Source organism: Epinephelus moara, chromosome 7, assembly GCF_006386435.1.
Source record: "Epinephelus moara isolate mb chromosome 7, YSFRI_EMoa_1.0, whole genome shotgun sequence".
NCBI lineage: Eukaryota > Metazoa > Chordata > Actinopteri > Perciformes > Serranidae > Epinephelus > Epinephelus moara.
The window spans coordinates 16,833,178-16,860,437 of NC_065512.1; the positions used below are offsets into that span (position 1 = coordinate 16,833,178).

The 27,260-nt window shown below is 43.4% G+C and overlaps 1 protein-coding gene across 1 annotated transcript; it reads right to left on the reverse strand.

Moving 5' to 3' along the window:
* inpp4aa (inositol polyphosphate-4-phosphatase type I Aa) lies at positions 1-26,723 on the reverse strand. Its single transcript, XM_050048946.1, has 24 exons — positions 26,597-26,723; positions 17,977-18,242; positions 17,828-17,872; positions 15,380-15,498; positions 15,184-15,300; positions 15,003-15,082; positions 14,786-14,903; positions 12,754-12,844; positions 12,496-12,643; positions 11,862-11,992; positions 10,206-10,310; positions 9,984-10,092; positions 9,861-9,878; positions 9,562-9,754; positions 8,915-9,193; positions 8,654-8,801; positions 8,187-8,228; positions 6,548-6,720; positions 6,317-6,440; positions 4,861-5,128; positions 4,680-4,777; positions 4,481-4,593; positions 4,242-4,396; positions 1-4,160 (listed from the first exon to the last, which is right to left on the reverse strand). Exons 2-24 carry the CDS (start codon positions 18,074-18,076, stop codon positions 4,028-4,030), a joined length of 2,907 nt encoding a protein of 968 aa, XP_049904903.1. The 5' UTR covers positions 18,077-18,242; positions 26,597-26,723; the 3' UTR covers positions 1-4,027.
* Positions 26,724-27,260: the final 537 nt, after the last annotated feature.

A 27,260-nucleotide genomic window follows, 5' to 3' on the forward strand; every position in this document is an offset into this window, starting at 1 on the left:
GCCTTTATTAATCATCCAGTTTCACTTGGTACCTCTGTGGGGGTGCAGGCGTCTCCTAGACTCCCCTGTCCAACCTCTGTGCATGCACAACTGATCAGAACAAGGTCCTAACTTACTCAATAACAATGGATAAAACAACATTTGGCAACAACAGCCATATCAACAAAAACACCTGTAAGCAAAATAACATTTTCAAAATAAAATCCACTGTCTCTGTAAGTTTTGTACAATAAGGTACATCGGAGCCCAGAGCTGGTAAACTGACAACAGAAGAGGTGCTGTTGATGGTCGGTAGAAAAATGCAATATGCATTATTTCACTTCAGTCTAAAAACATCCATCAAGTGCTCATGGGTACTCTTGATTGCAACAGTATACAAGTGCAATAGTAGAAAGCAGTTTTTTTTAATCTTCATGCAGGTTAAATTAACGAAGCTTTTATTCAATTTCCATCACAAAGTTCTGCATAATTCAAGAGTGCTGTAAAACTGAGAACATACACTTGTCGTAAATAAAAATGCAAGTCTGAAGGGCTATTGAACCGTTATAGTGCTGCATATAACCTGCAGAAATGTCTTAAATATCTGTAGATATGTTTATAGAATAATGCGATGCACCACAACTGAACCAGCTCCTCATCGAAGCCTCCAGCGAAGCATCAGAAGGACCTCAGAAATCACATCAGACATCTCGTTGTGATACAAAAGCCAGATAGTGTCGTTAGATAGTTGTGTCTTTAAGATCTGTGCTTGTTGTAGAGAGTGATATGGTGAATATTTATGTGTTTCAAGAAGTAAGACGAGAAGAAGGAGAGACAGTGGGAGGGAAACAGGCAACAGGCTAAAAGCACTAAAATATACAAAACAAGTGCTTTGACTTTAGGTCCAGAGAAATATGTTAACAGGCTAAGACATTTGTTTGACAACCTGATCGTTTAATCCAATGGTTCCCAACTGGTCCAGTCCCCGGGTCCAGATTTCTCCTTACTCAGTAGTTCAAGGTCCAAACAGTTTAATATATTCAGCGTCATACTTGTGTTTGGCCATGTCGGTTAGTAACTCACTCTACAGCAGGAAACGGCACTTCAAAATAAAAGCTCTATGTCAGAAATTCAGTGTTCTTACAAACACTCGACATGATTGTGAGTCACTTGTGGTCCATTAAGAATGGACCCGCGACCCACTTTTGGATCACAAGCCACCAGTTGGGAACCACTGGTCTAATCAAAGCTACACTGGGCAACTTCACATGTAGGCAGCTTCAAATGGCAGCAAGGTACACGCTCATTTCTCAAAAAATGTTGTCACAATTTGTAATCTCCAGACAATCACATACTTTTTTGCTGCTGTTACCATTAGGCTGAACTTGTCTTGACCAATATAATAAGATCTGTGTGCTCTCAAAGCAGCTTTGCTTAGTGTTTTAGGTCAGAAATTTGCCTAGTGTAGCCTTAAAGGATGAGACTGAAATTATTCTTCATTGTTTTTATTGTCAATGAATCCCATGAAAAGACCAAAAACCAGCAATCCATTGATTGGCTCTCAATACTTTCGGACTTCCTTGCCCTCTTTGTTGCTCCTGAACACATAAATCTAAACAAACTGCTCACAAATTAGGTTGTTTCCATGCACTGTTTGTACATGTACCTACAAAAATAACGCACAAAAAATTGTAGTAAAGACGGTGGTTCAATCAGGAGAGACAGAAGAATGAAGCAAATATAATATTTAATACAGAATATGAGTGTACAGATTAACATATGATTTGTGCTGAATAAGATTTAACAGACGTCTTTGGCGCTTGGACACCAGAGGGAGATATTTTGTGATCGAGGGGCATCTGAGCAGCACCAAGATAAATCCCCACATGGAGTCTAGACACTGGTGGTGGTGGCTGATGACTCTGAGGCTGCTGAGGTGGATGAGGCTGATGAATCTGTAAAGTCTAGGTGGTGATGGGGAGGGGGAGGGTGCGCATGACAGCAGCAAGAAAGAACTACGGCAGAGAAAGAACCATATTTAAAATAAGGAGCAGTGAGATAGGGTGAGAGAGAAGGTGTTTCCCTGTGCCCAGACAATGTCACCTCGAGATAGTGAGTGAGCATGTGTGCAAAGGGTGAATGACTTCGTCTTCAACTGTCTGTCTGAGCTTCATTAGTACAAAGACTTGAAGTCTGCATAATAAGAAAGGTTGTTGTGGTGGATGGGTCAAAAAACACAGGACTTTCTCACTATTCGTGATCAGAATAGTGTGAAACCAGAGCCCCATTTCCACCGAGCAGTACGGTACAGTTCAGTTCAGTACGCTTTTTTTTTTCCTGTTTCCAATGTGAAAAGTTGGAACCGTTCCGTACCGTCCCCATTTTTGGTCCCCCCTCTGTTGGGGTGCCTATAAAATGAAAAAAAGCATCGCGGAGCATCCTTCCTGTGGGCTACAGCAACACTAAACCCCTGAGCTTGCCTGAGAAGGACTAAATGCACAAACTCGCTATTTTTAAATATCCCATGGAGAGAGACTCTCACTGCAGCCTGTTTTATTTTGTTCAGAAAATGTTAGCATGCAGCCTCGTTCTGTGGACGATAAACGAGGTGCAGACTGATAAAAGAGGAAATACAGTGGGTGCTGGATGGAGCAGTGAGTGACAACAACCCCGCCCACATTTAAGAGTGTTTGCAGTGGAAACACTAGGGTGTAGGTACCATGTCTGAAGGGTTACTTTTGGTTCCAAAGGTACCATACCGAAAGTGTTTGGTGGAAACGGGGCAGAAATGAGTTATTTTAAGGTCCATCATCTTTTCTTTTCCTAAACCCAACCCATGCAACTTTACATCAGGTATGTAACTTTACATTACGTACGTAATGTCATTCATGGGGCGCTTATTCGTTAGGTATCATACGAACCATTGGATAAGGATATGTTGCACACATAGTTTTTTAAAGGGCTCAGATGGCTTTTAGCCACCTATAAAAAAGAAATCAATATCAGTTTAAGTGTACGCTATATTTAGAACATTGACAAAAGCAGTAATTTTACTTTGCAAAACACAGTTTCTGGTTCTAAGGTAAAGCAGTGGAAATATTTTTCAAATATTGCGTACACTTAAATGGATACTGATTTTTTAGGGCGGATCTTTTATATGGCTAAAATATATTTTGCTACAGCCCCCGTCCACAGTAGTTTGTTGTTTAACTTCCGCACTGGTTGATTTGATTTATGGAAGATGCTTGCCAAGCAACACAGTACATAAAAAAAGCACAGCAGGAAAGTCAGACAAGTTTGGCTACAGTGTCGAACAATATCATCTTTAAACGTTACAGCTATGGCTGAAAATGACAACAGAAATCATTTTAATAATTAAATTAACATATCTCCACAACTGAACTCAACTGCCGGTTGTCTGACTGGGTGACTGTTGTTGTTAGAGCGATGTCACTCTGATTTGGTCTATAGTTTTTGGAGGACACTGGAGCTCTGCACTGTCAGAATCAGTAGCCAGTATTCATTTGATAAGGTCATTGCTGGTTTTGGTCTTTGCATGGGATTTGTTGATAATAAGAAAAGAAACAGAATACCTTCTTATCTTTAACAGACAAACTGATAAAATGAAATAAAAGCATTAGGGAGAAGCACAAACACGAGTCCCACATCATCTTTCTAATGGCTGCATATCTTATTTCTAGGGACACGAGTTAAAATGACTCAGCTGAACGCTTCCTGATGCTACGACTGGTACAGGCGCCAACAGTGTTGTCTGCACACTGGCTACAATGTCACACAGAAATCCACTGTTACTGTTTCTGGCTGTGATGTGGCCGTGAAAAGTGTGAGTCTAGTACTACTGGAGGAGAGGGGGAAACTGCTATAAAACAATCTACAGTAGCACTGGCACTTGGACATTAATCATCTTAACAGTGACTAAGCACAAAACAAAGGGCTGTTGTTCCAGTTTGTGTTTGGTATTTTCGTGTGGTGCTATCATCATTATCCCCGTCAGTCTTTTGGTGTTCCTCCGCCTCGAGGAGTCCGCTTAGGTCTCAACTTTCCCGTACGTCCCCTCTGGAGGGCGGTATTGTTTGGGGAAGGCCTTGAGCTGGAGAGAGTTAAAGGCGTATTTACGACATCCCACATTCTTCATGGTGTTCTCTCTCCTGCAGCCCTCGCTGTGAAGAAACAGAAGCTATGCGTTATTTACTTTTCTAAATGAGCTGTGAGATGTATGGCTTTCATCATCATCAGCTGACCTGCGCATACAGTCCAAGGCCTGGTAGAAGACCTGTGGGGCGAGGGCGTGCTCCTGCTGCAGGATCTGACACTGCTCCAGGGTCAGGGACATGGCCGTGCGGTCTTTGGCGCTCTTACAGCTGGTGAAACGCACTCCGTTCAGGCGGCGACATGCCTTCATGGTTCAGGGGAAAGAGATTAGAGGAGGAAGACAGAACTTTTAAATTTGCATAGAGAAGACATGAGAAGCAAAGTCTACCTCGGCTGCTTGCCACAGAATCTCCACGTTCTTGCTTTTCTTGGCGTTCACGCTCTGGCTCAGCTGTTTAAGCAGCTCGGGCAGACTGGTGGTGCTGCGGGAGCGAGGCAGGCCTGAGGAGAGAACAGAGGAGGAATGATGAGGTGAGTTAAATATGAGAGCAAGAAGATAAGAGTGTTTTGTATGAATATAAACTCACAGTCTTCTGGCAGGACTTCTTTAAATTGGTCGTAGTACGAGCTGAGGCGAGTCATGCTCTCCATGTTGATCACCTCTTGTAGTGACGTGTCTCCAAACCTGGACACATGAGTAAGATATTACAGTTTTCTTTCCATCCTGAACGTCTCCACCTGCCCTATCCTCTAACCTCAGCGACTCACTTCTCAGCCAGCGTCTGCTGTTCGTTGATCCCCACGTTGAACAGGACGGGCTGTACGCGCAGCAGCATCCCGTTCTGGATCTCTCGCGGCAGAGTGTCGAACATCACACCGGGCATCGGGACCCTGACGTTGAAGCCGCTTCTGTTTCCCGTGATCACTGGCAGCATGTCTGGGGCAAAGCCCGTAGTTGCCTGGGTGACTTTAAAGGTGACATTTCTCAGGTCCATCACTCCGACGCTCATGTCCTCCAACATGGCCAGCTCCTCACCTTTAGGGAGCAAGGAGTCATCACAGACATCGTTACCTCAGCCAAGGACGTTACATTTATATATACTGTATGTTTGATATCTCTCACTTGAATTTGTCTGTAAAATATCTCTTAAATCAAAACTTCATTTCTTGAAGGTTCGATGTAAGTTACCTTCTCTCAACCTCATATTTTGCACTGTAAAGTACAACATGCTCTATGGCTTCCTCTTGGTCACAAGAGTCACAGTTCCCTGAGTTCTGTCCCTTTATTTCAAACAGTGTGCTATTAAGTCCTGAATAACTGCATCGTAGTCTTGATATTATAGTTTCATCTCTGCGGGATCTCACCGTCCTTCTAATCACACCTACCTTTCTTTGAGTTCTACAAAACCATCTGCCCGTTCTGTCTTCCTCCCACTGCTTTTGCCACCTTCCTTTTAACTTGTGCTTAATTTTCGTATTCATTTCTGTTTTACTTAAAGAAACTGGTATGTCAATATGATTAATTCTCGTTGCCTCCTTTGCACACATGTCAGCTATTTCATTTCCACTGATTCCTACATGAACAGGTATCCATATAAATGTTATGCTTAGTCCCATCATCTGAATTCTGAATAGTGTTTGCTGTATTTCCAGTAAAATATCCTGCTGTCTGAATGACGTTTCCCCAGCCTAGTGTCTCATGTTTGTTATCATTGTGTCTCTGTCTGTGTTTGCTGGGCATTTCCTTCTGGTTCCCTCCTCCTGCCAATCCTCCTGTCAGCAGCTGCTGAGCCTGCACACCTGAATCTCATTTACAGTCAAGCCATTGCAGCGCAAAACCCTGGCTCAGACAGCCAGACTCTGCCAGAACGTTAAGTCTTGTCTGCGGTACACACATCTAGGCTGACTTCTATTTTTTTTGTCTCTGTCTTTTTGTACTTTTTGGACATCAATTCCTCAACCATAACCCGCCACATCCAGCCTCGTCTTCTGCCTCCTGATTTGGACTGCTCTGCCTTCTACTAATCTGCCTTTCAAACTAAAATAAACTGCCTCAAACCATTAAGTTTCCTGGTTGTGTTTGCCTTTAGGTCCAACATTCAACGGCCACAACACATGATGATCTAGATTAAACATGTCTTTAACAGCCTTGGTTGAGGTGTGCACTCACTTACATTTATAACATGCATAAATGTCCACACACACATCCTCACACTCAGGTTACCATAGGTGCTGAGCAGGCCCTCGTACTGCACCAGTAAGCCGATGGTGTGTAGCTGCCTGAGGAAGCCCGAGTCACAGAGAGAGTTCCTCAGCTTGATGACGAAGCCGCAGATCAGTGCCGTCAGCTGTAAGCAGCACAGCTCATATCAGTACAGGGATAACGGTCATGCTTTTAATGCAACAATGTGTTTAAAAGGCAGAAGTTAGAAGGGGGGAGTAGAAGTTGACGGACCGTCTGGCAGAAGACGACGTCGCGGCGATATTGCAGGGTGAGGCTCATGGCGATGGTGGGGGCGCTGTCCTGCATCAGCAGGAACACCATGGCCTTCTTGGCTTTGTCGCTCATTAGAGACGCACAGTCCGTCAGAGTGGTGAGGAGTGGGTACAAAGCCTCGCTCCATTCACCTGTGGACACAGCACACAGCAATTAATACACACCTGTACAGACGTGGAAGAGGCAGACACTGATCTATTAAAGGCTGAATAGAAAAGGTGCATCTTTGACGTGTTTAACTAAATGAAATCCAATAGTACTAATTGTAACTGCTTATCCAATGTCAGCCTATCCCAGCTGACATTAGGTGAGAGGCAGGGTACACCCTGGACAGGTCACCAGACTATCACAGGGCTGACACATAGAGACAGACAACCATTCACACTCACATTCACACCTACGGACAATTTAGAGTCACCAATTAACCTGCGTGTCTTTGGACTGTGGGAGGAAGCTGGAGTACCTGGAGGAAACCCACGCTGACACTGGGAAAACATGCAAACTCTCAACGCACAGAAGGGCTCCCCCACCCTGGGTTTGAACCAGGAACCCTCTTGTTGTGAGACTGCACCACCGTGCTGCCTTTAATGTCCTTATACCATTAGTTATATGCATGTTACTTTAATGGTCAGAGCAGTTGAGGGTTTCTCAACCCTTTAATTTAAGGTAACTTTACATTTTGTGAATCCATTTAAGTTGCTGACACGCTACAATACAATACATTTCAAAATGTTGAATGCTGAATATCAGAAAAAAAGTATCAATATTTTAGTCCTAGAAATGTCATATGACCTTATCTGCATATCAAGCAGGACTTATGACCCCAAGACTGAGAAAACTTTATTTGTTCATTGTGGTTTTTAAATTAATATCCTCAGTTCACAATATTGCAAATTAAATTGCAAATAATCCTTGGAAATTCACAAAATATTTTACATTTTGGCTTGAAATCTTCTGATTTTTTTTTTTTTTAAAGAAGTTGATTAAAATTTATCTTATCTTCATCTTAAACTTTGTTTCTATGTTGTAAACAAATTCATTTTACACATAAATAATACATGACATAATACTACTACAAACAATTTCATCTTATAAACATCTGCACACTGTGTTAGTAGATTGTCTTTCTTTTAAGCCACACATTGAACGACTTGTGAAAAAGCTGAAGCTGAAACTGGGTTTTTATTTTAGAAACAGAGACTGCTTCTCTTCCTTGGCCAAAAAAGACTGGTCTCTGCCACATTCTTGACTGTGCTTGATTGGGAGGATGTATTATTTATGAATGCACTCACCCACCCAGTGTTTGCATGCTCTGAACTCAGTGTATCATGGTGCATTGTGATTTATTACCAACTGTAAGCCACTAACTCATCACTGTATCCTGTACACTCAGGTTGGCTGGCTCTCTTTATGATTTCAGAGACTTTTTCATTGGCATTCTCTAGTTTATGAAGCTATTGTTGGCCTACTTCCAGCAAATAAAGGCTATGAAATAATAAAGGCTAATAAAAGCTATTTATATATCACAGTGACTATATGGCTTTAATTTCCCTTCTGGCACATGCAGGATGGTTTGTTAAGGAATTATTGCTCTCACCTGGAGACGTCTTTTCCACCTTTTCTACCTCTGGGCTGATATCTGCGAGGGAGAGAAGGTTTGTTTAGATAAGGACAGAATTTCAGTTCAATTTATAACAAAACATTTCAGAGTTTAAACATCCAGCAACACTGACAGACTTAACATGATTATGAATTATGACCCTGCAGATGTGATGTGAGAGGCAAACAGGAGTCTGCTGAGAGAATGATGATGATGTTAGTCGAAGGTTATGTGGTGGATGTGAGGATGGTGAGGATAACAGAGGATGACATCATGATGACGATGGTAAAACCTTGTCTTTATGCTCAGGGCGTTTCCAGAGAGCATCGCGGTTACTATGGAAACCCACTGAGAGTGACTCATTCATATCAACTCTGATCTTTGTGCTCAGCAGTGAGACAAACTGGTGCATGACTGTGCCTCAGTCACACACCATACAGCTGTGTGTGTGTGTGTGTGTGTACCTTTCTTAGTGCTGCTCGGCTCCTCGTTGGCGAGCAGGAAGACGTCCTCAGAGCTGCTGTCGCTCTGGATTTTGTCCCGATGCAGCAGCCGGTCCACCCTCTGGATCACACACTCCAGGCTCTTATCAACATTTAGCCAAACCTTCTCCTGCACACACACACACACACACACACACACACACACACACACATTACAGACAGAGTTAACATAAAAAAAGGAACCACAGAAGACATCAAAAATGTTGCTGGAAATCCTCTTACCCACTCCTCGTGCAAATCTGCCTGCAAGGAAGCACGCTTGTTTTTACTCCCTTCGCTGCCCTCCGGTGGAGCCGCATGGCGAGAGGGCGAGGTGGCAGCACGAGACGGGGAGGTCGGGTGGCGGGAGGGGGAGCGTGATGGGGAACGTGAGGAAGGTGAGAGGGAGGAGGAGGACGGGGATGGGGTGCTTCGCTGAGTCAACTCTGGGCGGGCGGCTGCCAGGGCGAGGATGGCTGTGGACAGCAGCTTGGAGTCGCACACGGTCACCAACTGACGAGTCTGAGGGAGGAGACGGAGACAGAGGCGGGTAAAAATGTGGTTAGACTGTGGATGTTAAATTAACAGTGACTTGGGGCATAATATGCTCTTTAAAGTTCATAAACCATGACATTAAAAATATGGAAGAAACTGTCTGTGTTGTGATACGTTAGGTTCTAGGTTAAATGTATTCGATTGCAAAAATTTAATTTAATGACAATTTTAGCTTGCATGAACTGATCGTATCTATGCAGACCATAAGCGCTGAGATAAAACTCGAGAGGTCGAGGAAACAGTGGAAGTCAGAAGCTGAGGCAGAGTGAAAGAGTGAGGAAACTATAACACAGCTCTACATTAGGACCCTTCAGTTCCTCTGAGCGCTCTCTTACCTTCTCTGTTAGGATGGCCAGGGTTCTCTCCAGAGCGTTGGCTGAGCGCTCCTTGGCGGCTCGAGACAGACGTTCGGTGTAGTAACACACTTGTGTCTTCAGAGTGTTTATTTGACCAATCAGCTCCTTCGCTTTCACAACATCCTGAGGCTGGTACGCCATCACTTTAGAGCCAGAGCCAGAGCCTGCAGAGCTTTGGGTGTGTGTTGATGTGTGTGAGAGACAGACAGAGAAGATGAGTATGGCAAACACAGCAAATTCAAATACACACAAAAAACTTATACTACAGGTAATCTCACCTTTCCTCCTCGTAAGTGCTGATTGAGTGAGGCAGAAAATAAAATCACACAAACGACAAAGGTTAATTAATCCCTCATTATCAAACACCACCATGAAGCTCATGCATTTTCTGCTCTACTCACTGTTTCCTGGCTTCTTCCAGCTTGTGCAGCAGTTTTCGGAGGCCACAGCCTTTAAAGCCTTGATGATGTGCAGCAGGAGCACCGATGGTCACAACATCGTATGTCCGGTCTGATCAGAGGGCAGTAAGAAAGAGGATGAAATAAGATACTGTACAAACAATATCATTAAAACCTTGAACACATGAAGGGATGCAAACACACAACATATATACATAAACCTACCATAGCCAGTCTCTCCCTGTACTCTCATCCTCTGGATGTGCAGGTTAGTAGGAATAAACTCCAACTTCCTCTCAGCTTTCAACGTACTAGATTTAAATGACGGACCTGAGAGGGAGCAGATTAGAGGAAAGAGGTTAACTGTTTCTGTATATGCTGTAATGGGGCATAGATAAGTCATGATGTGATGTTTCACATAGAAATAGAAATATATAGGATATTTTACTGGTTATTTTGTGCAACATTTATTTTTACTTAAAGGGGCATCCAACAATTTGTTAATGCACTTTCATAAAATTGTGAAACTGAGAGGGACGATGCAGCAGAGGCAGAGATACACGTTTCAGTGCCTAACAGGGTCAAACTCCAGAAATACTGGATCGTACACTCTCTATAATGAAACTTAAAACCACCACCTTGTGAGACTCGTCCTGCGCTGGCCGACATGGGCAAACATGCTCCAACGGACCAAAACATTCCCATTAGGAAAAACATGCCACAGCTTTAGAAACAATGCCAATTAAAAAAAAAACATACAAACATCCATTTTTCTATTTTCATCCGCTTGTCCGGGGGGAGGTCACAGGGCAGCAGGCCAAGCAAAGCACCCCAGACGTCGCTCTCCCCAGCAACACTTTCCAGCTCCTCCTGGGGGACCCCAAGGCGTTCCCAGGCCAGATGAGATATGTAGTCCCTCCAGTATGTTCTGGGTCTGCCCCGGGACCTCCTACCAGTTGGACTCGCCCAGAACACCTTTAACAGGAGGTGCCCAGAAGGCATCCTGATCAGATGCCCGAACCACCTCAACTGACCCCTTTCGATGCGAAGGAGCAGCGACTTTACTCTGAGCTCCCTCCAGACGTCTGAGTTCCTTACCCTATCTCTTTACGTATAAAAACCCAACACAAATACAACAACAGACACGTGCTGCAAATGAGGAAATGTGCTGCAGAAAGATGTTGTTTTGATGTGGGATTGTTTCTGAAGCTGCAGCACATTTCTCCTAATGGAAATATTTTGGCCCATTGTAGCACATTTGCCCTTGTCAAGAGCCAAACTCGCTGTTAAATCCTTCAACCATCGGCCAAGAGACAGGCAATGCACATTCGTCAGAGCCCAGAGCGCAACCGAACGCCTCGACTATTGCAAATGTATTCAACCACCATTTTCTCTTTCCTAGGCAGGATAAAACTGTCTGGAAACATGCCTAACAAGCAGAGCCTAGACCTAAAGATACTGGGGATAAGGGCATCCAAGATGCAAACTACAGCATCGACCGCCAGAATTTTTTGATCTCAACACACTCCTATAAGCAGTGGTAGAGGGTCCCATGATGTGTGTTGCAGTTATAGTGTTGGTCAGGAATATTCGGATCAAATTTGTTCATTTTCACCACTGTGATGTATCTTCTCAGTCGAGTACTGATGGTTTGAGTTTGAGTGTCACTCTCTAAAATGTCCTCTTGTAAGTCTTGAAACCATAAAAGCTTTCTTTCTGTTATAAAAGTGTAAATCAGTGCCTGAGCTGACACACCCTGGTGATTTTCTCTGACTTGACAAAGCTCTCCCAGGCTCTTTAGTACCTCCAGTGACTGATAGACTTTGACTTGTAAAATTGGTGGTCTGCCCCTTTATGTTACAGATAGCTTGTGTTTCTAACCTTTGTATTCGTGCAGGTCACTTATGGTCTCCTGGTAGGTGAGGATGATGGTCTGATACTGCGTGATGATCTGCCTCCTGAGGTTCTCCCAGCACGCGGACAGCTCACCCAGCTCCTCCAGCTCACACACCCTGCACATCACATGAGAGCGTTTACGATCAAGACATCCAGCCGAGACGCTGATGATCTCACAGCTTGAAGTCTGTGCAGCTTGTTCAATTAAAGTCTGCAGCTGAGCATGTCCAGCTCCTCAAACCACCCACATTACAAGTAAGCATTAGTAAGAGCAGCAGCAGAGGGAGTTGTAATGATGATGCTTCTTCGACCGTATGATGATGATACGATAATAGAGCACAGAGGAATATTACAGTTCATGATATGTCACACATTTCAGTTTAATGTCTGCAAAGGATAATGTGCACTGTATTAGACTGAAATATTAATCTGATGGTTTGCAAGATTAATTTATCTAAACAGTGAGTGGATAGCTTTATCTCCTCAGGCTGCTAAAACTATTCTGAGAAGGGAACAACACACTCTGGTTAAACTATCTGCATCTCATTTGCACAGGTCTGTGAAAAAAAGGCCGAGCTGTACACTGTAAAAAAGAGATCGGACAACTCTGAGACGTTACCTGACGGCGTCTTCCTCCAGCAGCAGCTTCACAAACTGTCGAGGAATATGCAGGGAGAGCGCGCTCTCCGCCATCTGCTCCAGGATCCGAAGGTGGTTGCCGTCCGTGGTGGGGAACCGGTACGTTCGCGACATGACGCCCCCAAAAACTGAAGCACATTGAAACATACAATCAACATTAGCGACGCCATGATGTCACCTGTTACTATAATCTCACATTGTCATACAGGAGGTTTATAATTAGTTCATATACACTCACCAGCCTTTAGCAGAGGGTCTTTACACAGAGATGAAGACTTGGATCTCATACCCATGGATTCAGTCAGGCTTTCGTCAACAGGGAGAACCATCTAACATACACACACACACACATGCACGCACACGTAAAAACCACAGTAATCTCCATGTGTCTTCCTTTCCTCACTCAATGATCTGTGACCTGTTATTATAACAGTATAATCAGAAACAGGCGGAGACGGAGGAGGGTGGAGACACTTAGCCAGGCAAACAATATGAGCTACATTTTCTAGGGCTATCACTATTATATTAATTATCAATTAATCAGCTCATTATTGTCTTGATTTTGTGATAATTGTTTGGAAAATAGTGAAACATGAACACCACAGTTTTCAAAAACCCAAGATGATGTCTGATAATTGCTTTTTTGTTCAACCAATAGTCAAAAACTGAAACATATCTTTCTTTCTTTTTAACACATAAGAAGGCAAAAGGCGACAAATCCTCACAATTGAGAAGCTGAAACAAAGGAGTATTTCATATTTTGTTAGAAAAAGAAGTTAAAGGTCCAGTGTGTGGGATATAGGGGGATATATTGGCAGAAATGGAATATAACATATATGTTTTCTTTAGTGTATAATCACTTGAAAGTAAGAATTGTTGTGTTTTCGTTACCTTAGAATGAGCTGTTTATGTCTACATAGGGAGTCATTCCTCGTCTACAGAGATCGGCATGTTGCACTGCCATGTTTCTATAGCAGCCTAGGACGGACAAACCAAATACTGACTCTAGATAAAGCCATTCAACACATTCTCGCTCTGACCTCTTCACATATTGATGTTTGGGTCATGGACTTTCCACGTCCACAAACGACATGCAAGGTACCCTGGGTGCGTTGGTTGTTAACGTTCTGGGACACCATGTCAAGTTCTGCCTGGTACATGCATTGTCTTCTTTCAAGATACACGTCTGTTTTTACAGGAAATTTAACGTTTATATACAGTCTCTTTCAAAGTAAACTACATCGGTACAACACTGCGAATTGACAATTTTTTCCTTCAATAACAAACACAAATGGTTGGGTTTAGGCAACAAAAGCAAGTGGTTAGGTTTAGGAAAAATGAACAGGGTTTGGATACGAACACTGCTCAATCAGGTGAAAGTTGGTGCTTGTTGGACCCACCCAGCACCCCTCCCGCCTGCCCCCTTTGGACTTTTGTCGCCTTAACTTTCGTCAATTTTCCCACCGCGTTTCCCCCTGACACCGCCGGGTGCCATTAAACTATAACAGCAAACGGCCGCATATTACGCTGATGCTAAAGGTTGCCTTTTTAAGTTGGTTTCTGCAAGCCGCAAGTCACTGGCCAAGTGACGGCTTTCGACGACTTCAGATTGAGACCGGGTTCAGCCATTCGCATTTTCACATCAGCCACCATAAATTGCAGCCCCTCAGCTTCAGAAAAACACAAATTTTTTAAGGTGAAACTGATTTATCAGTGTTTTTACTACTTAAAATCACCAGGTCCATTTGTTTTGGAGAGGAAGAGACCTCTGTGGATAACTTAGCTCACGATAAAAACTTCCTGAGTGTCTGGATCTTAAGTTATCAGAGAAAAAAAGTGAGCACAGATTAGTCAGTGCTGGGCTGGCGGCCCGTCTCTGAGCAATGGAGAAATTATGATTTGTAATGTAAAACAGCTTTATTCAGTGTTTTTACCAGTTTAAATCACTGGGTCGTTTGTTTTGGAGAGGAAGAAAGGGATCTCTGTGGATAATTCAGCTCCTGGTAAAAACCTCCTGAACAATGAACACTGAAGGCATTCTAACCTGGAGTTAGTTTGAGCTGGTTGCAATCTGCAATCCTCACCACTAGATGCCACTAAACCTCCCCAAATCTTACACACTGGACCTTTAAACAGTGAATCAATGATTTAAACAGTTGCTGATTATTTTTCTGTCACCTTACAATCGATAAATCCTCCAATTATTTCAGGTCTTTTGCAAACCTAAACCTTTCTGTCCTGACTCATCAGAACTTTCTCCGATCACTCACCCTTCCATTAACAGTGTCTCCTCTCTGTAACCTTGCAACAGGAGCTCTCTGCTCGCGCTTCTCCTCTATCTGCCAGGCGATGACGGTGATGTTCCCCACACGCTCGTTCTCCGCTGACCTGACCCACGGTGACATCGAGTAAATTAAACATCCCAGAACCCAAATCAAGCAGTGGCTATCATTTTGTGTCTGAGCTTATTGTGTGTGTGCCTGTTACCTGAGAGTCAGGTGCAGTCTGTGGTGTTTGTCCTGCAGCAGCTCTTTCACAGAGAACATGGACGAACCAAGCATGTACATCTGTCACATAAAGGAAAATGATAAAGGATTTAGTAGGTACAAACTTTATCTACTTCCTAACAGGAAATTTGAAGAGGAAATTATTCTTGTGTTGGGCTCACCGTGCCCTGTGTGCGGTCCTTTACATCATAGACAGAAAGCTTGACCTGAGTCTGCTGAGTGATCAGAGAGTCCTGAAAGAACGCCACGCTGCTCAGGAAGATAGGGTTACTGGTGCCCTGAGGACAGAGAGAGGTGAGATCGTTTCAAAGTTTCCAACAGCAGACAGGAAGCAAGGGCAAGCGAACAGTAGCATACCTCTATGATTTCAGTTTGAGCGTGCTTGGTCCAGAAGGCCTGGGGCGGAGTGGTGCAGCTGACGGCGACGAAGCTGGTTGGCTTACGGTCCAGAGAGGGAGTGACCAGCTCGCTGCAGGCTGCAGCAACATATGAGCACAGGGGGAGATTACAGACGCTGGGATTTAATAGTGGGATGGTCACTAATCCTCGGCCATGGGACGAATGTAATACAGTATTTTTGAGTTGTCAGTGCTTGATGAGCAGCAGGCTGTCAGGTTGAGGGATAAAAATTAAACAAGTCAGTCCACACAAATGATGCAGTCGCCTCGAGCCAATCAGTGATAAGACACATCATCCCTCATCTTTTAAAGCTGTATCAATGTTTTTGCCCAAATGAGAGGCAGCATTATAATTCATTTGGAGTTGTGTCTCTGGTGAATGTAAGTCCAATATTCAGTCTCTTTTAGCTCTGTTTTTGGGCTCCACCAACTCCTAGGGGAAAAACTACCTTTTTAGCTGTTAATTGCTTCCCTTTGTTCACCAAATATTAGCCGATCATCATATTATCCCCGCTGGTCTTCAGTTTAGTTTTGGTTCTTCTTTCTTTTGGACTTTCTGTTACTTGCTTGCTCTAGATGTTTTTTGCTTTTTGTTAAACTTTAAACCTGCCTGCTGCTCTGCATTTGGGTCCTTCCTGAACTAATATACGACAAAAACCAACAATGCATTTGTCCGTTACTCAATACTTTCCAACTTCCCTACTTTATCTGTGATGTGTAGCCTATTTGAGCTACTAAAAACATAAATATTTAAAAGGACAGTTCACCCATACATAAGGAGAATACATTATTTTCCTCTTACCTGTAGAGCTGTTCATCAGTCTAGATTGTTTTGGTGTGAGTTACAGAGTGTTGGAGATATCGGGTGTATAGATGCCTGCCTTCTCTTAAATATAATGGAACTAGGTGGCAGAAAAAATTGCAGAAAAAAAAAAAGACATTGAAAAACTCAACAGCAATCCTTCTAACCAGGCCCCCTCCTACCTCACCGACCTGCTCCACTGCCACACTACTTCCTGCAGTCGCCTCTCTTATGAGGCCAACCTCCTGACTCCACTACTCAGGACCAAGCACCGGACCTGGGGTGACAAAGCCTGGACCCTAACCCTCGAAAACTCTCTTCCGAAACACATTTGAGACCTCGAACTTATCTTTTCAAAACAGTTTTTAATGTGTGAATGATGTGTGTATTTAACCACATTCTATTTTATGATTGTTTTTAACTAATGTACAGCATCTGTCAGTACCATGAAAAGTGCCCTATAAATACAATGTAATAATACTATTATCATGAATGTCTCTTTCCAGAAATCATGACCCAGTTACTCAAGATATTTCACAGACCTTGTTGTGAGCAGTTTCATCTAGGAACTATTTTCTTTCTATTGAAGTACACCCACCAACGGTGTAGCTAGCAAACATTAATGCTCAGTCAAGCAGAACACCATTAATATCTCGTGTTGTCATGAATATGAACCTCCTGTTCAGGAGTAGATGCACACTTCCTTCTGAAGTGGTCCAGCCACAGGCCAGGTTTCTCCTTAGTCAACAGTTCAAGGTCTGCACAGTTTAATACATTTCACACCACACTTGCTTTTGGCCATGTCGTCAAGCTAGTTGCTGTCTGTTAAGTCGCAGTCCATTTGTCACTCACTCTACAGCAGGAAACAGCACTTCAAAATAAAAGCTCTCTACTAAAAAATGTTTATTACAAACCTGACACGTTTTTGAGTCACTTTCGGTCCATTCAGAGAGGACCCATGACCCACCAGTTGGGAGCCACTGATCGAGAAAATGCATCTCAATGGCTGATATCTCCAACACTTCGAAACTCACATCAAAATAATCTAGATTTATAAACAGCACCACCAGTAAGAGGAAAAATATGTACTTTTGTTTTGGGGATGAACTGTCCCTTTAAAACCTGGCACAAACATATTGTTTCTTTTTTTTAAAGCTCTGTAATTTCCTAAAACAGCTGGGAACTGTAGTTTTCAGTAAACATGAGTCAAACCGCAGCAAAAAGTGCAGCTGTTAGGAGCTAATTTCAGCTGCAGGCTTAACACACATTTGGAGTGCTATTAAGTTTTTACTGCAGCACAGTGGTTGTGGGACTGACTCAGAATAAACTACAGTGCCCATGATCATCATAATGAAGTCGGTGCAGCATTGTGGGTCATAAATGTGTTTTCGCGTGTCAAACAATTAAGATGACGAAGCTACAGCATATGAATGAGGCTTTGGATACACAGACAACAGCTGCCTATAGTCACTGTGGTTACTAGAATCAATTCATTGTTCAGATTTGTTAATGATCAACTGCTGGTGTAAATGAAGCGGGCTCTGTCAATACAAGAAGCACACACACAGTCTGATCCTCATGCAGCAGTGTGTATAATGAACGTACCCACACTGAACTCCAGTACAGGCTCGTCTGGATCCTGACTGTTGCCTGAAGGATAAAGAGAAAAGAGGAGGGGGAGCTCCTTTTTAACGCCCTGCTATTTCATCATCAATGAAGTAAACAGGTTACCATGGCAGCAGTTACTTAGTTACCCGAGAGAGCCAGCCCCATCATCTCAGCTGAGAGATCAAACGTGTTGGCCCGGTAGACCGACCACGGCCGGTGGCGGGGGCTGCGCTCCTTCCCGGACATGGTTGGTTCACGTCGGGGGCTGAGGATGGACTCTTAGAGTAAAAAGGACTGAAGAGCAGAAAAATGTCGAGAGGCCTCAAAATCAAAACTGTCACGTCAGTTCTTTGCTCGCTGGTCTCCCTCGTGTGTGTTGATCTGAGCTGTCACAAGTTTGTCGATGATAAATCTGAAAGACAGAAGAAAACAACAGAGCGATCATCTGCTGTCCCCTCAGAAACAGCCGAGACAAACTGGACTTCTTCCACTCTTACATACTGATGTCACGCTTTTATCAAGATGGCAGCTGAGACAAAATTAGAAAACCGCTCGTAATTAGCCATGAAGGTTGCTACTGGCCTCGCACACATGCATCATCACATTACAGTCTTCAATACACAAGGTCAAAGTAATGAATAACTGATGTAAGTGGGCTGTCTGTCTTGGCATGATTCTGAGAAGTATGAGAGGTTGTGCAGTTTCCTGTTGGCGCTCGACTGATCTCTTTCCCTCTGATAATGTGCAAATATAGGCAGCGGGAAGAAAATTCAGCTGTGTGAATTTTCACACAGCTGTAGGAAATGAAACAGAGCTGCAGCAGACTGAAGCTTCACCTTCCGTCTCCTGATGCTATTTAGGCCCGACTGGTGTTTTTGTCTTCTTTTGGACGAACTAATGGCACAAAGAACCACCAGTTATTTTACAATTAACTTCTATGATACTGGGGAAACTGTCTCACACAGCTCTTAACTTTTTATTCAGTATTTTATTGCCTTGTTCCTCTACAAGAAGATTTTTAGAACGAGGTCCCTTCTGTCTACACAGTAACATTAATTGAAAGCAAAGCTATAAAAACCTCTATTTGCTACGGAAACGGCAACAAAAGAAGCAGCAACATCTGGATGTGAAGGCCCACATGAGCCCACAACTCGCACGACTGCCTCCAGTGAAATCCCTAGCAAAGTAGATGGCAGGAAGAATTGGGCTCTTAACACCAAAATGAGACGACAGCTGAGATTCTGAAAAGTCCAAATCATGTCTGAAGCTGGGAGGAAATGACACCTTACAACCTTAACATCCTGGGGATGAGATGAAGCAATTCAGGATCGATAAAAACAAACACCAGAGAAACAGTCCTTTACTCTGGGCGTGACGACAGCCAACATTAGGAGGGAATTTCCATAATTCCCCAAAACAGTATAGAGAGGTCATGCATTGAACAGAAACCCATCAACGACGGAATAATAGGAAGAGGAAGTCATTAAAAAAAGATTAACCTTGTGAGAAGCATGAATTTTCCCTGATGCCCCTGTTCTTTAAATCTTTGAGTATAACTTGAGTAGCAGACGTCTTGTTTACCTCCGCAGCCTTGTGACTGTTTCTATATTACAACTTAAAGATCATGAACACACTGAAGTTGGAAGCGCGAACATCTAAGAAGCACATAAATGCATCATTAACCTCAGTTGGCAGGGGTCTGATTTAATCGATGCCTGCTTGTTCACTCGGTGCCCTTGCTACACTACGTTACAACACAGTACGGATTCATGAGCACTGGGATGTTTGACAGGCTAACCCTAACTTCGTTCATATTTGCCCATCACTAGGAGTGACACAAAGGTTCGGGTGGCCACTAACATCACCAAGAATCATCCTCTAGGAGCCATGAATATAAGTACAAAACTTGATCATCTTCTGACCGATATACTGCTCTAAAACAAACTATTAGATTAAGAGACAAAGTCACAAAAATACTTAAAGGAATACTTCACCCGCACAATGATCATCTGTATATCAGGAACTCATTGATTTTATGAGGAAAACTTTTCTCTGTCTTTCTCGCATGCCTCTAAGGTGTAAGAAGAATCCAAAATTGATGGATTCTAGTAAGTCATTGCTGTCTGCCCTCCATCTCTCTCTGGCTCTCTCTCTTTATGTCTCATTTTGTCAAATGGATTACTGCAAATTTATTATGCTGATCTGTTCTGTATGTCACCTATTGCACGTCTGTCCGTCCTGGAAGAGAGATCCCTCCTCAGTTGCTCTTCCTGAGGTTTCTACCATTCTTTTCCCCCCATTAAAGGGTTTTTTTGGGGAGTTTTTCCTTATCTGCTGCGAGGGTCCTAAGGGCAGAGGGATGTCGTATGCTGTAAAGCCCTCTGAGGCAAATTGTGATTTGTGACATTGGGCTTTATAAATAAAATTGATATTGAAATTAAAAGGGGGTCTGCGTTTAACAACAGCAAAACTATATCAAAACATCTGTGTACAAACTCACACAACTCTTGTAGCACAATGCAAGTCTCACGTATCCAGTCGTATACTCAGTACTTTCATACACACAGGCATTTTTGCCCTAACCTTATTATTTAAAACACTTTTGCATACGTGTAGCACAGCTGGGCAAACGTGCATCTGGATTTTGCTTGTGCATTGCACTAAGCAGAGTTAGAAGATGCGCTTGTCCGGCACGCTCTTCGTCCATACCAGTACGAAAGTGCCTTACAATTAGGGATGCACCGAAATGAAAATTTGTGGCCGAAGCCGAAGCTGAAGCCGAATAATATTAAACGCTTGGCCGAATACCGAGTACTGAATACCGAATATCGTTGTTTAGTTTTTCATTAGTTTTTGCAGATGAACCCCCTCCAGATTAGTGTTGTCACGGTACCAAAATTGGATTGGATTGAATTGGAATTTTGCTCGCTCAAAACTATTTTTAGTCACAAATGCGAGTGCAGTGAGGGACGGATCGCCACACTGCTGACATTTTACTCCGCCCGTCACGGCACGCTGTTTGATTGCGTTATCAAAACACGCTGCTATTATTCGGCCTTGCTTTTAACTTATTCCACCGAATACCGAATGTGTGTTTTTTTGCAATATTCGGCCGAATATATTCGGTTACTGAATATTCGGTGCATCCCTACTTACAATTGTAAGGTTTTAGGGAAAATGCCTTTGTTTTGGAAGTGCTGAGCATACGATTAAATAAATGAGTCTTGCATTGGACGAGTTAGGGGAGTTTTTAAACTGATGTTTTGACATAGTTTTGCTGTTGTTAAGCGTGGACCCCTTTTACTTCAATTCATTAAGAACTTTCTCTGTTTTTGGATTTTTCGTGCACAGTGGAGGTATTGGAGAAAGAAAAACTATTCTTCACAAATTCAACATAACACACACAGTGAGTTATTGATATACAAATGATCATGTGTGGGTGAAGTGCTCCTTTAACATCTCTCCTTATCTAAAATTTAACAAATGATAATTCAATAAATCCCTTCTCATATTAAGCCTTGGTTATTACCTTCAACCTCCTCACTTTAACCACACGTTTTCATAACTATTATTATCCCACCACATCCAGTAAGTGCTTGCGGTGCGACTCATAGTGAAACCAAGACACTTATTTGTTATGTCAGATACTCATTTTGGACGATAATGCAAAAGCCACAGTGTTAAAGCGCCGCTCATGTTGTTACCTCCATAACACTGACTGCACCTGCCAAATCAGTGAGAGAACAGGAAACTGAGACTGTGCCAAGTGTGGCACACTGTGGAAACACTGGTGTGAGAGTGAGAATCAGCAACAAGGCAATCAAGATGTCAGTGTATTGATTTGACTCCTGCAAAGCACAACTAAGCACAAATTTGAACCACAGAAGAAGAGAGAGACACGGAGGAGGAAATAGAAAATGTGAGGAGAATCTGAAAGGTTAGGAAGAAAGGAAAAGGATGCTGCAAGTGGTCTGATGACTAACCTGAGCTGAAAGGCGCTTCAAATTGATCTGAGAGGTAAATGTTTACATTTCCTGTGGCGTGTCAGACCCGCTGAACATTTCCTCTTTGGTGCTTGTGTGTGTGTGTGTCGCACAAATATCCACTCAGAGTGATCAGCTGGAATACATTTCTCTCCTTCCCAAACACAGACCTGGTGTTGTGTGTGTTTCTGTTTATTTGATGCCACACCGACAAAATGAGAACAAATGAGCGTGTGCCACAGTGCATTCATGTGCAAAGACTTCTACATCAGAGCTCTATTTTTACACGTGAAGCTGTTTTGACGTCACACGCCGCACACAAATGAAGTCTCCTGTTGACACACACACACGCAAAACTCAAACTCATCTGCATAGTCACACACACTAAATCCAGAGTGTGATGCTCTCTGCCAGTTTAATCTCCGCTCTGGCACCTTCATGTGAGACCAAAACAGATGACAATTACAGCGTGGATGCTCTGCCTCATTAGGCTGTGTGGGAGTTGTTGTCAAAGGGAGCCGTCTTTAAAATGCTGTAATCTGCATTATCGTCACTGCCTGGGGCATGTTGGGAAGCTCTCTAGGAAACCCACAGTGGATCTAATGTAAAGCCACAGAGAGCGACGGATCATCATCATCATCACATCTGTCTGACTGTCAGCCACATGCGGTCAGCTTATGGGGAGACACAACGGCCGGGAGTGATCAGTGGTCCCAAATCTGACCACTGATGACATGTTTAGCCGCATGTCATCATTTAATCGCTGGCTGTCCAGGTGGTGTCCAGCAAATGATGTGGGTTTCGTTAATCATTGGNATTGATTGATTGATTGATTGAAACATTCTGTCAATTAACTGATTTATCAGCAGATGGAAAATTGATTAACAGCAATTTTGGGGAACTGTTTAATGCAAGAAATGGTAAATTTTCTTTTGTTCCAGCTTCTTTTTTCCTTTGTTTTGTATCATAATTGGAATATCCTTGGATTTTGGACTGTTGGTTAAACAAAACAAGACATCCCCTTTTCCATTTTCCATATACAAGACTAATCAAAATAAATATTAACCAGACAAAGTGAATCAAAATAGAAAAACTGTATTATTATCAGTCCATCTGCTGATTATTTTCTTCACTTACTGATTAATTGATTGCTCTGTTACAGGCCCAAAAATGACAAAAAATGCTCATCCCAGTCATGAATGGATTACTGGTCAGGCCAACCAGGCACAGGCCCAGGGGCCCAGAGTGTCAGCCCCCCCCGGCCTTCATCTGCAAAATGTAACACAAATGAACACATATAGACCAGCAAGACAATCCACAGAGTAACAAAATAACTACAAAGAGACACAAAATGACTACAAAGAAATGAAAAATGACCAAAATAGACACAAAATGATCTCAAAAAGACACAAAAATTCCCCCAGAAGCTCCTCGAGGAGACAGAGGAACACAACCTCCCTCAGTGACCACGCATCCTATGCACCAATGCGTGAACACAGCGACAGCCTCAGCAGACATGGCAACTCTGAATTATAGATATCTGGATGTCTCACGCAGCTCCTTTAAGGTTGAAACTTAAGAAAGCTTCCTTTTAGAATTTTTGGTCTTCGCTTTTCATTTGAAGGAATCCACAAATGACGTCACGTTGATAAGAGGTAAGAGACACAAAACAACCACACTGAGACACAAAATGACCTCAAAGAGAAACAAAAGGACAACAAGGAAACAAAAAACAACAACAAAAAAGTGGTAAAGCCACCACAGAGTCTGCAAGTCTTGATCCTTTGCAGGAGAGGTGGAGGGAGAGCTTTGGTATATCTTTGCCCAGGGGCCCATTGTCTCATAATTCCCCCATGATCACAACTTCCTAGAAACCGCCACTCCCAAAAACCACTTGGTTATGGTTATGTTAATAAACAACTGCTTTTCAGGAAAACTATAACCGGTGGTAACACAGCAACGGGTCATTAAAAAACACCCACTTGTGGCGGCTAACAAGCTGCTGGAAAAACAGCAATGACTCACTAAAACACAACCGTTTATGTTGTTTGTTTGTCTCAAATGTTTGGTCTGTAGTGGTCTGCAGCTTGGCAGGTGTCTTGCCTGCATCATCGATCATCTCCTCCACCTCCAGATGACAAAGTCAGCTCATATATCCATCCATTTTCAACCGCTGATCCAAAGCCAGGTCACGGCGGCAGCAGGCCAAGCAAAGCACCCCAGACGTCTCTCTCCCCAGCAACGCTTTCCAGCTCCTCCTAGGGGACCCCAATGTGTTCCCAGGCCAGACGAGATATGTAATCCCTCCAGCATGAAGCAGCGGCTCTACTCCGAGCTCCCTCTGAATGTCCGAGCTCCTTACCCTATCTCTAAGGCTGAGCCCAGCCACCCCACGGAGGAAACTCATTTTGGCCGCTTGTATCCATGATCTCATTCTTTCAGTCACTACCCAGAGCTCATGACCATAGGTGAGGGTTGGGACGTAGATGGACCAGTAAATCAAAAGCTTTGCCTTCTGGCTCAGCTCCCTCTTCACCATGACGGTCCAGCACAGTGCCTGCATCACTGCAGACGCTGCGCCAAACCATTGATCCATCTCATGCTCCATTCTACCCTCACTCGTGAACAAGACCCCGAGATACTTGAACTCCCTCGCTTGGGGCAGTAACTCTCTCCCAACCACCGTTTTCTGACAGAGAACTATGGCTATACAGACTTGGAGGTGCTGAATCTCAATTGACCGCTTCACACTCGGCTGAAAAACGCCCCAGTGCCTGCTGGAGGTCACAGTGTGATGAAGCCAACAGAACCACATCGTCTGCAAAAAGCAGAGATGCAATTCTGAGGCCTACAAACTGGACCTCTTCCTCAGCTCATATACTACGTCACTTTATACGTATGAACATGCAAATGTATTCGTGGTTTGCAGAAACATACACTGCCAACATTTTCTACTGGCGACTGGGCTGGATCCGGAGAATGTCTGATATTATTCCTTGAAAAATTAAGTGATTATTTGATCATAAAAATAGCTGCTGATTCATTTTCTGTCCACCAACTAATAGTTCCAGCTCTTATCGACAGATAATGAATTGCAGTGTGGTTAGATGTTATAGATTTCTGGGTTCAGACCCATTAACAGCAAGTATCCACTCATGAGCAAAAGGCTGAATACTGACCAGCAGCTGCTCCTCTGTAGGTGACCTCTGACCTCAAAAAGCCAGATCAGGTAAGTTTGGTCTTCCAGAAGGAGAAAAGATTGTATACATGCAGTGATGAAGCATGTGATGTGGTGAGAGGACAGAGAGGATTCAGGTGGTCCTCGTGGTATAGACAGTCCTCTGGGGCGGTCTGGAGACCAAAATGACCCAGTTAGTCAGGCTGGCGGCACACAGCTGGCCCCCTGCAGATGCTGTCAGCACCGGCTGCACTGCAGTGCCTCTCATTCTCCCTCTCAGATGTCCTCATCCTTAACTCACCTCCTCCTCATCCCTTTAAATCTCTCCCAAATGCCTCTCCTTCTTCTGCTCAGTCATCAACCCTCCCCTTCTTCTTTCTGTGCTCCAGCCATCTCCCTTTCCCCCGTGTCCCCCTGTAACCCCAATGTACCTCTCAGTTTCAGTCTATTGATCCTGCTTCAGCTCAGACCTAAGCGGGGCCCATCTGCCATCGTCCCTTGATCTGCAAACCGTCTACCTGATGTAGAAATGTCTGGCGTAACCATGGACACATGGACGACATCCACAGAGACTGATCCATAAATTGCTCTCTGATCTAATTGATCAAAGAGGGGGAGATTATGCAAACGAGTTTACTCACACACACACAGACAAGAAAAGGAAGTGAAGTCATGAAGCAGCTCTTGTTACCCAGACAGCGGTAAACTGAGCAGGAGACAGGAACCCTCTATGATGATAATGATGATGATGAATGAAATCTTATCATTGATGCCACAGGATCACACACTTATACTGTAAGTATGGAAACACTGAGGGCTCATTTAAGTTCATAAATCTCCAATTTAACCCTTAAAAATCATCAAATACAGACACAGATTGAAGAGATAGACAGAACCAGAACATACAGTTAGAGGTGAGTTGTTTCCTCTGTGTTATGAAAAGAGTGAAAACAATGATTCAACAGATCAAATCTAATCCTTTCCGCTCTGCTGGGAGCATCTGGGAGGCCTGCAATGCCGTGTCACGCTGTTTCATGAGCAACACATCCGGTTTTACATGTAACAAGTATATATATAAAAAAATTCAAGCACATATGTAGCATTATTTTCTATAATCCCACATCTACACTCCCCTGGCCTTGTGTAAAGCTGCAGGAAACAGGGTGTCATCCTGTGTGTTCCAGCCCTGCTGCGTGCACATACACAGAGGAGAGGGCAGAGCTGTCCAATGGGAATCTATTTATGGCACCACTGGCCAATAATAGTGTCGTTATACTCAAAGTGTAGATATGTATTTATTCACAATAACAACTATTGCGTCATGGTCTCTGCTGATGCTCATCCAGAGAGGCTGCTGCTGCTGCTGCTGCTGCAGGGTGGACTCTTCCTTCAGCACCATTCATACAAACACACCGAGAATAAAAGCAGATAATAAATCGACATTTGTGGCTGAGGCTGTAAACACGTCCTATTCTGCCCCTGCTGCGAGGTGCTGTTTTCTCTGTGCCACAGCATCCATCAGTGGGAACAAACGCCCTCCACAAACCGACACATGATCACATGCCACATTAGAAACACGTTATCAATATAATATATATATCATACCGTTTGGAGAAATGCGAAGGTTTCTCTTCATATTGATGCGCATCCTGGTTGCTACTCGACGATGTCTGCAGTCAAGACTCGCCCTGACTCCCTCTGACACATCGAGACGTAATACCTCCGCCGGGCGCAGCTCCTCCTCTGTCCACCGGGGGGCGCTGCTGCCTCGGTCTGCACAGAGTGACGGTGCCACCAGGGATAACCTCACATGCTGCTGTGGGTGGGTGGAGGACTGTACGTCCATGGAGGAAGCGTGGGGGTTTGTACATTGAGCAAAATAACAACATCTCTGTCAGTTAAGTAACCTACTGAAAGCACAAGAGAGGAATGATGAATATAATACATGAAGTCACAATTATTCTGGCATGTTTATTGTCATGAATAGGCCTACATCACCTTAGATATTATTATTTTTTCAATCCACGGAAGAAGGAGACTTATTTTTATATAAAATACACTGAACAAAAATATAAATGCAACACTTTTGTTTTTGCTCCCATTTTTCATGAGATGATCTCAAAGATCTAAAACATTTTCTACACACACAAAAGACCATTTCCCTCAAATATTGTTGACAAATCTGTCTAAATCTGTGTTAGTGAGCACTTCTCCTTTGCCGAGATAATCCATCCCACCTCACAGGTGTGGCATATCAAGATGCTGATTA